The sequence below is a fragment of the Takifugu flavidus genome, chromosome 3 (genome assembly GCF_003711565.1).
Source record: "Takifugu flavidus isolate HTHZ2018 chromosome 3, ASM371156v2, whole genome shotgun sequence".
NCBI classification, from domain to species: domain Eukaryota; kingdom Metazoa; phylum Chordata; class Actinopteri; order Tetraodontiformes; family Tetraodontidae; genus Takifugu; species Takifugu flavidus.
In genome coordinates this window covers 14,530,734-14,543,061 of record NC_079522.1, presented here as the reverse complement: position 1 = coordinate 14,543,061, position 12,328 = coordinate 14,530,734, and the positions used below count along the sequence as shown (strand labels likewise).

The 12,328-nt window shown below is 45.1% G+C and overlaps 1 protein-coding gene across 1 annotated transcript in view; it reads left to right on the top strand.

Moving 5' to 3' along the window:
• Positions 1–12,093, top strand: part of LOC130522214 (gamma-aminobutyric acid receptor subunit gamma-3-like) — a 49,825-nt gene extending 37,732 nt beyond the window's left edge. Inside the window, exons 8-10 of the mRNA XM_057026306.1 lie at positions 483–635; positions 7,464–7,660; positions 9,237–12,093. Coding sequence (XP_056882286.1) covers positions 483–635; positions 7,464–7,660; positions 9,237–9,518 — 632 coding nt within the window. The 3' untranslated portion in view covers positions 9,519–12,093. The remainder of the gene's footprint in view (positions 1–482; positions 636–7,463; positions 7,661–9,236) is intronic.
• The last annotated feature ends 235 nt before the right edge of the window (positions 12,094–12,328 follow it).

Below are 12,328 nucleotides of genomic sequence, written 5' to 3'. Positions count from 1 at the left end.
CTCCTCTCTCCTCCTCCTCGCCACACGTGTTACTGTCCACCAGCCTCCTCTCCCGACTTCTGCCTGTTTGCTGCTTTGATCCAGATGATCAGACCTTCAGCGATTGTGGCCTATTTCAAGACTTCAGAAGTTCAGTGTAACCAAGAATAACAACAATGACGCACGCCGCTGGGACTTATTGGCTGCCGTCTGCGCTGAAAGCGTTTTAATTGGAGCTACTGGTGACTCTCAGATCTCAGAATAGCTTCACACACCTCTGAGGAGCATGTTGGAGCGACAGCCTGTCAGGGTCAGTTCAACTCCATTGAGAGGGCGGCAGGTTTTAGTCCGTAGCCTTCCTCAGGGGTCATTCTCCGGGCTCTCTGTATTTATCAGCACCAGGGCCAGATTTTATGGTCTTAATTGTAATAAATAAGATATGAGAGGGCGTCGCTTGCCTGTGTGTCGTTGCTAATATTTCATTGTTTTCCTTCCAATTGCAGGCGAGTACGTGTTGATGACGGTTTACTTCGACCTGAGCAGACGTATGGGCTACTTCACCATCCAGACCTACATCCCCTGTATCTTGACCGTGGTCCTCTCCTGGGTCTCCTTCTGGATCAAGAGCGACGCCACGCCGGCGAGGACCGCCCTCGGTATGCTGCGGCTCCGTCCCAGCACGTTGCTGCTGTTGTATTTCAATATCGAGAGGGAGCTGTTTCAGGAGACAGATGGCAGATTTCCGCAGGCACATTCAGAACCTACTTATACACTTATACGTGTGTCTCTTTTGCGTGTTTCTTCTCTTTTCTGTCCAGTCTCTTTTTTCTTTTTCTCCTACCTTCAGTATCCATCCGTTCAAACAGCAGCTAACAGTCTTCAACTCAGCTCAGACTTTATTTGAGTTGAGTTTTAAATCCCCTCATTGAGCCGAGGCTCTTATTCAGTGTCAGATTTCCCCTGCTTGCTAGCGTTAGCATTATTTTCTTGTTCAATTATTTGGGACTGAAAAACGATGTTATCACTTCTGTGCTGGGGAACTTTTTCTGTCACATAACACAAAAGCTCGGACACGAGCGTGATGTGTGTCTGTGTCTGTCTGCATGTCTATCTTCATTTTATGTCTGCTCCTCTGACAAATCAGCACGTTTCACATTAAAGCCTCATTTCATCCCATTAGTGTTCATTTTCTTTTTTCTTTATTTACTGTCCTCCCACGCTGCATGCCCGCCATCAGCTTATTTACTTTGAAGGACGATGATGAAGAAGTGACACTGTTCCCTGTTGTTGAGGTAAGTCTCGATGGAACTTTGAAAAATCCATCATCACACTCAGCAGTAGATCTTAGCATATTTTCTTCATTATTATCAGTTTCAAAAATGCGAATAATTGTTTTATTCAGACTTTTTAATCTGCCATTTTACACCAACAAAGAAAAAGGGGGCTGGTTTAAACCTGCTTTCTTCTTCTTCTTTCTTCACTGTCTTTGCGGCTTTCAAATATCTTACCATAATCCCTGGGTTAGTTTAATTTGTCAAAAACCAGAAATCTGTTAAATCATCTTTTCAGCTGCATGTTGCTTCTATCTGTTGCTGCTTCTTGCACAAAATGACCAGCTGACATCACCTCTGTCCCGTTGAACTCCATCGTCAACGGTAAGGCCAAAGCTCCGAAAGGCTTCAGTATCTTCGTGTCTGGGGTCAGGAGAGTTTACCATTGTTGAGATCTCGCTCTGGGCGAGTCGGTGTGGCTGGGAATACTGTCTGCAGCGCTGAGCTAGTAGCCAGGCCTCTTCCAAGGCTAGCTGCTCCATGGGTACTCGCTACCAGCTCATTGAGGTCACTGAGTAGATGATCTAGCGGCAGCTTCAGGTCATTCTCTCTCGCTGTCATGGAGGCAGCTTGGCTACTGGGACTAGCTGCCTAAGGGGTGGAGAACTTTCTGATCCTTTGTCGTACGTTGGGGCTGAATGACATTTTGGCTGGGTGTGGCAGCGACGAGCTGTGTTTGTTGGGCTGGTTCTGTGACTGTTGGTCCACAGGCTGTGCAGTGATTCTACGCCTAAATCCTGAATTAAAGGAGGTTTTAATTGGGTAACTTATTTGGTAAAGTGCTGCTTGAAGGTGAAATGCATGATTTTTAATTACAAATCATGGCTGTTGATCGGATCTGAAGTATTCAAGTATTAACAATCCCACACCTTTTGAATATGGACCTTCCTGTGGATTCCACCGGAGCCGTTGAGCTTCAGCTCCTCACTCACTGCTATTTATGCAACTATATTCCCCCCACATTAGCGCCTGCGGGCACCTTTAGCCCAGCACGTCCAACCCTACAGAATTTCTTTTAGTCTTCCATGTATGTCTGCCAGGAGTTGAACACCAGACTGTTGGTGGTCTTTCTGTTTGCTACCGAAGCCTTAGAAACTGATAATTGCATAAAACAGTGGAATGAAGAGCACAAAGGCCCATTATTTGGCGCTCTGCTGCTCTTAATAGCACAATGTGTCAGGCGTGCGGTCTGCTCGTCTTTCTTTCTCCTTTTGTTCTCTTGGACTGATGAAAGTTGGGGCTTTGACAGTCGAACATCAAGCGCAGATCAAGAAAGACAGCAGAGCAAATGTTCATTTACAGACTAGAGCCGCAGAAATACTGAAATGCTGCCGTTGAGAAAAAGGTGATCATTTAGACCTGCTGGTTACAAGCAGGTTAGGGTCGTTGCACCACAGTCTTACTTCAGCTGGTGGGCTGGAATCACGTCGACTCGAACCCATTTCCTTCCGGCTCCGTCTCTAAGGTTGTTATTTAACATGACTCACAGGTGAATGCCTGTCACAGCCAGCAGCCAAGAGCCTTCCAGACTTCCATTGTGTGGGTCATGGTGTGTGAGACGAAGGCAGTGTGGAACCATGAAATACACACTCGCATTCAGTTCATTCACAATAATGCCCTCAGTTATGGGGGTGAGTGCACACACCACAACACCACAACGCACCAGAACAAAATAACACATGTTGCCACATTTAGTTCAAAGTGTAGAATTTTGTTTTCATTTTTGTCTGTTATTAGTGTTTTTACCATTGTTGGTTTCCAGTAGATTTAATGTTGCCAGCGATTGTTCTGTTACCACCTGAAAGTAGGCCGGGGGCGATAGATCAAAGTTAGGTTGGTTTGCGTCCAACTCGGGACTACAGAGGAGCAGAATATGAGATCATACGTAGAAATCACATTTGTTATTAGGTTGAATTCAGATGTCATTTGATGTTTATATTTGATGGTTTGTGAGGAAGAAGCTGAAGGAGGACAAACCTCTGGCCATCAAGGGAAACTGGGAGGAGCATCATCCCCCAAATTCATCAGGTTTTTTTCATCACTTTTTTGTAAATCTTTTGCAACCAAAGTTACAGTATCACCTTGAATGTTTTCCCCCTTTCCACGGAGGACAGAGGAAGCATGACAACTCTAGAAGGGGCTTCAGGGCCTGTGAGTTATACTGGAGGCTTCTAAATTAGCTGAACTGGGCGATCATTGAGATCTTTGCCTGATAGACCTCTCAGTCCACCTCTCATCCCACCTGTAAAGGACCAAAAATGCTGGTGTCTCAACAAAGTGAGGACGTTGAAAAGTATGTTTTACGATTTGACTGCATGGCAACACACGGGCACAATGGGCCTGCAGACTAATTCCCTTGTTGCTATGGAGATCAGCGATGGATGAAGGCTGATCTAATCGCTGCTAAGACCTGCGGGAGGCGCTAAGGCAAAGTTCGACATTTCCGCAGAGACATACCATCAATGGTTCTGTGCAACCCGGGGCAACAGCCACAATGACCGACCGCCGGCCGACGGGCCTTTGCTGCCTCTGGATGAGACCTGAACTGAGGAGTAACATCGGTGAAAACACTGATAAATATGACACAACCAATTTCTAACCTCCAGGGAATTATTGCAAGGAATTGAATGTGAGCGTGTATTTCCTGGTTCAACACAATGTGACCATGCCTTCGTCATATGTAGAGTTTCTAACGGCTGTGCATGTTTTGTTTTTTTATCTCATTCCTGAGCATTTAGCAGTGCTTTAGCCCTTTTCTTCTGTGGTACAGGACATCGTCCTCACCTTCAGTAGGGCCTCTACATCAATCCCGAGGCTAAAAAGAGGTGGAGAGAGATCATTTGTAAATGACTGTAAAATCTCAAAGGTCATGTGACTATTATCATCTCAATAGTGACACATGTGACTCTTTCTGCTCCATATGTCCACCTGGAGATGAACTGAGGTGTTTATTTGCGGGCAGATGTCCACGCTGGCTCCAAAAGCAACAACATGTTTGTTGTTAGCCTCTATCGTTTAGCAACGTCAACGGCACAAAGAGCCAAACCACTCAGCCAGATATCAAGGCTTCAACATTATAATTTACTTCCAAAAGACACAATGTCAACCAATTATCTCCTCTGGAACCTGAACCTGTCGCTTGGGGCTTTCATGAAAATGACAGATTCTGTCATCCGAACTATTTGGAGCCGAGCAACTATCGGCGTCAACAAAAAATATTTAGCGCAAATTGGCGGCAGTTTGGGGGTGGGGGTAGCTGTAGCAGCTGGGGAAAACCTCCATCAAGCGCTTGTCAGCAGCGATGTGTCTGTATGTTTTTAGGAACTGACAACATTCCTCCAGGGAAGGAGGCGGTAGCTTTAAGATCAGGGATGGTGCACATACATCAGTAGCACGGTGGAAGGAGGTGGATGGATGTTCTCTTCAGCATAGCTCGCTACAACAATTGTAGAACTCTCTTTTGGAGCTTTTTGTGGCACCAGATGGCCATGTGGTACAAACTAAAGTCAAGTTAGCCGCAAGCTAACAAATGTTGGCACATATATTGAGATTAAGATACCAGAAATTGTTTTCTGCCCTGAGATTCGTGCGAATGAGAAGAGCTAAGGCGTTTCTCGGTCACAGGGAAACTTATAGGACCATCAGGCTGATTATATGCGTCAGACATGCTGGATGTCGAGACCTCCACCCCGCGCACCAAACACTTTTAATCAGATCAGACCAAAGCTGCCGTGTGTGGCATTTTAACCTCAATCACTGGCACATTAATTTGAAAACATCTCCATAATTACTGCAAACAAATACGCTCCCGGTTCACACGGATGCTGCGCCACACTCAGAGGTTGCAGTTGGATGCGTGCTAGAGGAAAGCCTCTTTAACTTTCTTGAATAATACCGACTTTCATTCCACTTTAATTATTCTCGAGGCATAATTTGAACTTCACATTAGCCGACACAGATAATTACGTGTGAGCTGCTGCGATCTGAAAACAAACACGCTGAAGCAGCCATTAAAAACTGAAGAGTATTTCCAAGAAACTTATTTTGGGTTTATTTGGGGATGTAGTAAATATATCCTGGAAAATGCTGATGCCGAGATGTTGCCTGGTTTCTCCTGACAATAAACGAACAACATTCCTTATTGTTTGCTGAATACTGGGAAAATTATAAATCTGACCAAACGGATGAATTGACAGGCCAATAATTGGCAGTAAAACTCTTCTAACATCTAATACATATCAACACTGTCGTAAAATTGGGAGACAGTTGTGCATCTTTTAATATATCATGCCTGACATTCCTCTCTGTGCTCACACCACGGTAATAATTCATTCCCTCCTGGTGCGCCTCTAAAAGGCAGTCTTAGTTTCTTTGCTGTAACAATGGTGTGATCACACCATCAGGATTGTTTTCCACTCTCAGGATGTCTGCAGGATACTCGCTTGGCTCAGGCGCAGCATCTTCCTCACATCTTTTATCTATAGTTGTCTTCTATAGATCAAAGATGGCGACGTGTGTTCACACACAGTGGATTCAAGCGTACAGTGAAAGCTGTTGCTGTAGCGCCGATCCCTGGGATTTGAGGTTTAAGACAGAAGCTAAGGGTTGATGGCGCACCTGGTTTGGTGCTCGAATCTAATTGGGGGGAGTCTAGACGAACACTCGACCAGAGGAGGTAGCCCGAAATAGACAGGAGCCTCTCGTCTCTATGGAAACCATGGGCAAAAACAGTTGAAGCCTCTGCCATAAAAGACATGTGGGAGACGGGGATGAAAGGGAGAGAGAGGGATGGAGGAGGATGAGAGGGAAGTCTTACGAGGGTGTGTGTGTGTGTGTGTGTGTGTGTGTGTGTGTGTGTGTGTGTGTGTGTGTGTGTGTGTGTGTGTGTGTGTGTGTCACAGGATATCAATACCTCCACTGGGCATATGTGTCATCTCTGTCTGAAAGAATTGATCTTGCCCGGCGAGCACCTTATTTGGCTTATATACTGTATATTGTTTTATCACCAACCAATCTGCTGTGTGACTTGAGAAAAGCGGCTGAACTTGTTCTCGCTTTAGCTTTCAAGCTAATGTTTACGTTTCGAGGCTCATCTGAATATGTGATCTGTAAAGGAGTTTTGCCCCATAATTTCAGTTGGACGGATTTAAATCCTCTTGATCCCCGTTTTACCTGCATGGCTCACACAGAGGTGAGAGACGGAGCCGTGAGAGGCGGCAGATCAACATCGCCAAAACTCTAAAAGCCTTCAAACTCTTGCAAACTTTTTCCCAGTTGTCTCATCGAGAAACGGTTAGAAAACAGGATTTTGTTGGCAGTTGAATTATTGATACAGAGCATGCACTTTAAATCCAGCGTCTGTGTTTTTAAAGTGAGCAACAGATCAGTCGCGCAAGCTCTTTAAGTTTTTGGAAGTATTTCAGATGAGGTCTGAAATAAAAGTTCAAAGGCTGAGAACATGACGCCATCATATGTGTGCGTGCGCGCGCGCGCGTGTGTGTGTGTGTGTGTGTGTGTGTGTGTGTGTAGCTGACAGAGGCGCTTCTGCATGACAGTTACATCACCTCCTTCAAGGGAATCCACACTCGCAAGCTTTGATTTGCTCGATGGAAACAGGGTAGCGTGCGAGCAGAGAGAAGAATTGATGCTAAAGGCATGAAGATGCTGTTTTGTATGCAGAGTGGTTGGAGCTTAGTGTTCTAGCGGAAGCATTAGCTTAGCTCTTTGACATGATGATAATAGATCTGATCGTGTGCTGCAGACAGGTTAAGGAGAGTCGAGCCTTCTGCCTGGTCTAGCTGATGGCGAAAGAGGAGGGGAACTTGGGGATCAGTGAGACACAGAAAGAGGAAAAATCCTACGTCAGCAGAAAGGGAACCACATTAAAAGTCCATGATGAAAACTAAAAAATCCCTCCAAAAAGAAGGAGAAACTGCTGACTGTTCAGATTATAAAAACCACAGCGGCAGAAAAATCTGCATCTGCTCCAACCAATAAATCAGTCAGTCTCACGGTAGCTCAGAGCTCTATTTGAGTGTCATGGGGGGGGGGGTTTGGTTTCATATCTCTGCATAATTCTGGTTTTACTCCTCTGCTTAACGAGGGCATGACCTGCTCCTAAAATCCTGACAGTGTTTCTCCTGTGCTCACTAGGCATCACCACCGTGTTGACCATGACCACACTGAGCACAGTGGCGAGGAACTCGCTCCCGCGCGTGTCCTACGTGACGGCGTTGGATCTGTTTGTCACCGTCTGCTTCCTGTTTGTGTTCGCTGCCATGATCGAGTACGCCATGCTGAACTACTATTTCTACAGCGTAAGACGACCTCCTCCTAAAACCCGGAGAAAGGTAAGAGCATCACCACTCTGGTATTCCTGAGCCAGATCGTTGTGATCACCCCCTGGTGGATGGCAACAGTATCGATCAGTTTCAATCTATTAGTTCCTCTCATGCGGGAATGTTCAAATGTATTTCCATTCACTTCCTTTAAATGACTTATCTTTATGATATATATCAAAAGGGAGCCTTTCTACTTGGTTTGTAGCTAAATTTCCATCTAAATGTAAAGCAACTATGCTAAAAGAAATGGTGCCTGTGTACATTTGCCTTCATATTGATCTGACAGCGCCTCATTTATTCAGCTGCGATTCAGTTTGTTTTTCCGTGGCAATAAACAGACCACACCTGATGGTGCCGGATTGGGTCAAAACCCTGGTTTGCATTTAGTTTAAATCAAATATATCGCCGCCTCTTATATCAAGGTGAGTTTGTGGGAACCATGGTAACACCTCAGTCCTAAACACCCTGTGGCTCCCCTGGGATCAATAGTGGTGAACAAACAAGAAAAGAGTTCAAACAAAACCCAGGTACTGCCAGATTTGTGCCACCAGATGAACCAATACAGCTATGAGGCGTTTGTGTTGATGAGCAGTGTGGGTAAAACAGCATTTTATTGCTGCTAAATGTTGCGTTTAGTGCCTTCAGACACTCATTGAGCCAGGTGATGTTATGTCTATGGAATGTACGTTTTCGTATGCGTCTCTGGGAGCATGTCCAAGCCCATTTAAAAAGCTCCACGGAAACGGCCCCATCCGCGTGGGTGCTCTCGAGGCTGAACCTGCCGTCAAAGCTTTCAATGCGTCTTCGATTGAGTCAGCCGCTGTTGGCCGCCCTCCCTCCACGTCTCCCTCTTCATTACCTCCCAAAGTCGAGGAGTTCTGCTGAATGTCTCGGAGGTACAAAGCTCAACAATTAAAGTGTGTCACACTCCTCGTTCCTGGCTCTCCCTGCGCTGTGTTCCAGCCTGGGTTGTCATATTCACAGCCCCTTTGTGCCGCCCACTCCGCCATCTCTCTTACTACACAAAAAAACGGTTTCTGCGGCCCCCATCGCTTCCCACTCATCGTTTAAGAGCAGAGTTCTGAAATGATCAGACGATTTTACCTTATGTGGGCTGTCCCACAGGATATAAAGAGGGTGGAAGTCACAGCCATACATATCTAATGACTTATAGATCACATTCAGCAATTCTATGCAATTCTGTGAAAGGATTCATATTTGTTTAAAAGTCAAAAGTCACACCAGCAGTCAAACCCTCATCCAATTTTTCAACAGTTTAAATGTTCAATTGTGGACATTAAACCAACTAAAAAGATTTAAAAGTCACGCGAACACGACCAAATAATGCAAATTACAAAGTCATAGAGACCAGTCGGATTAAAGCAGCGCGCTGTATGCTTCATTTTAACATTGTTGATTGCTGAGCCAGTTTACCTCTGGGTTGCTAGTTCCTTATTGACTTCTGTTGTGGTCTTCGACATCGTGGATCAACCAGAAACAGTCGGATTCTTACTGTAGCCACCTGCCAGACTTTCAAAGGTTTACAGTTCTGTACTCTAATCCTCCTCCTCTTAACCAACCACAGGCCTACTCATCCTTTACCATGACTCTGCCCCCACGACCCATGATGCCGATGGGCAACTCCCTCTTCTGGAACGACTACGAGGACAACTGCCTGTATGAGTGTCTGGATGGCAAAGACTGCACCAGCTTCTTCTGCTGCTACGAGGAGTGTAAAGAAGGTGGCTGGAGGAGAGGCCGGGTCCACGTCAACATCCGGGAGTTGGATTCCTACTCCCGGGTCTTTTTCCCCACATCCTTCTTGCTCTTTAACATAGTCTACTGGGTTAGTTACCTCTACCTCTAGTTGATGCTGGGCTGCTGTCCCTGCCACACTGCTCCGCAGCTGGTGTTTTACAATCAAAACGAGAAGCACACAAGGTGAAGTCACTGTTGGAATAACGAAAGACATGCGGCCTCCAAAGTGGCCACGACGCACTTAGCGAAGGCGCCTTGCTCGGCGGCAGAACCGGCACAAACTGGCTTGACGCTCAGAAAGCAGACAGAAGGGGCAACGGCTTCCGAGACACTTTAAAGACGGCGATGCACCCACAGTGCCTTCTATAGAAAGGGTGCAGCACAAAGAGGATGCAGCTTCAGAGTTCCCTCCATTTTCTTACTTCATCTATGACACGGCTGCATGCTGTGCTGCTTATTCTTTTACAAAAGGATCACCACCCACCGGATTCTAGGCACTCGCCATCTTTTCGTTGGTTAGTTTTAGTTGTACCCGAGGATTTTTCCTTCTACTATAGACTGTGGTAACATTTCATTATTATCGTTCTTATTCTGAGTAGATTTAGTTGTAATTTGACAGGGAGGCCTCAGCGGACTCCTCATGTTGCTAATTGTTCAGTATGAGTTAGCGCCAGGGCAGTGTTTATCTGGTAAAATCCTCTTGATTAATTCAGTGAACTTTTGTCCATGATGCATTATTACTCAACTCTTTAGTTGCTGTTAGATGGCAAGAATGTTTTTATACCTGGTTGGTGTTTAAACACAGAAAAATGAGAAAGAACTTTGTCAAAATATCCAAAAATGTGATCCGTGGACCCTGGTCCCTGAACGTATTGTATGTACGTGTTAACGTGGATGAAGAGTTTGGGGTTAGAGCGGCTCGAAACACTATTATGGTTTTGACATCCTGTTGTTGTTCTCATAGATTTGTGGAGTACATTTAATTAGCTCTGTCGAAAATATCCTGATTTTCTTAAAAGGTTGGATGTTCTGGAAAAACCATCCTCAATATTTCAAAATAAACCAACAGAAAAGCTCTGACCACTGTCCCATGATCTGACCGGAAGGACCCTGGAAAATTCCCTGTTTTCACGTCTCAGTTCATGGTTGGTGAATTCTGACCGAGTCTCGGTGGCAAAGACCTGCATGACCCTCGTGTTCATAAACTGCCCTTCCATTCCAATAATAATCACTCTCTGCCCACAGAGCTGTTGGCACCATCTCGGAATCATTCGTCGTCACTCATCACCGCTGCCAGTGATCAAGCTGGTATAACTGGGACTTTCTTTTTAGTGTTTGATCCATTTCCATCGGTAAGACATTCACAGGAACCTCCCACACGCAAAATCAATGGCGTTGCTACAAAATCAACAATTTGAGATGTTTACCATGTCCAAACATAAGGCAAACCAGAACCATCTAACCTGGATAACACCAGTTCTTCAATCATTCCTTCTTGGTAATAAACCAGTTCAACTTACTGAAAACTACAAACTGCAAAGAAAACTTGTGAAAAATCGTGACATTAAAAGAACCTGAATTTGGACTAAATTGTGCCAGACTAACCGTTTGAGCCCCCCCCTAAAGTACATACGCTGCACGTTGCCCCTTTCCCCATTTTGCATAGTTTTTTTTCGTGGCTTTTACGTCGTAACGAAAGCTTTAGTCCTTCTGATCCACTTTCTGGTGCTCGGCTGGCGACAGCCAAAAGTGCTGTAAAATACGTTCCACATATGTTGTGATGCTCATGAGATGTACAAAGAGTGATGCTGAAATATGGATGATCTGCGATGGGTCTTGATGGACTCCCGCAAACCCTCCTCAAACATTTAAGAGCTTCAGAGTGAAGCGACCGGAATGGATGGTTTTTCCAACATTTTGGTTCCACCTGCTGTTTTATGGTGTAACCTCATTTCCAGCACAAACACGTTCCTCTGAGTATTTTTTTCTTCCCGCAGTTCTAAACTGGTTAGAGAATGAGAGACCCGTGCCCGGCCGGAGCCACTCTGGTTCCATGTCGGTCGCTTCAGCTGCGCCACTGAATTTGTGTTAAAGTTTCTGACCTTCAAAAACCAGAAAACACACAGAAGCAGTTGACTGGAAAAACACAAGTTTCATTCCTGTCCATTTCTGTCTCGAGATTTCTCTCTCGTTATTCCAAGATAGACTTTGGACATTAATTTTTGAGCTATTTTAAATGAAACGGAATGCACATACCGTTGGGCCACATCACCCGGATTCTATGTACTTATTGGCTCTTTTCAGATTATTTGGAGACCAAACATGTTTCTGTTTTCCACTCTTTTGTTGAACTGACTAACCTGAGAACTGCACACACACATACACAGTGACACCCCCCCACCCCCTATTGCCACCTCTGGTATCGCTGCTACACTTTAAGTGTCTTTGTTGAAACAATAGGAGCAAACTCACTATTTTCTGTGTCATGAAAATCACCTTTGTGTCGTCAATATGGGACCTGTGTAATAATGAATCCGCCGAGGAAGGATGGTGCACGGACTGAGCCGCTCTGATGGGGGATTAGGACTCCTTTGAGATATCATTTTGAAAGCAGGGAAAATAGGCATCTTTTTCTAGTGCGTGGTACATTGCTGATATTAATAAATGATGTTTTGGTCAAGTAATTCTCTGCACTGTTTTTCTGTTATGAGAGGCTGACATGTTGGGTATTCATTTCGCATTCATATTACGTCTTTTTAACTTATTTGACCTTGTCAAAGTTTTCCAGGCTCATAAACTGTGAACCAGAATGTTTCAGCCCAGCACATGAACTGGTTTCATATATCCACAGATGGACCAGATGTTCTGGCGGGCAGGTTGACCAATTTAGCTCCTCTCCGTACAAGAAACACCTCAGGC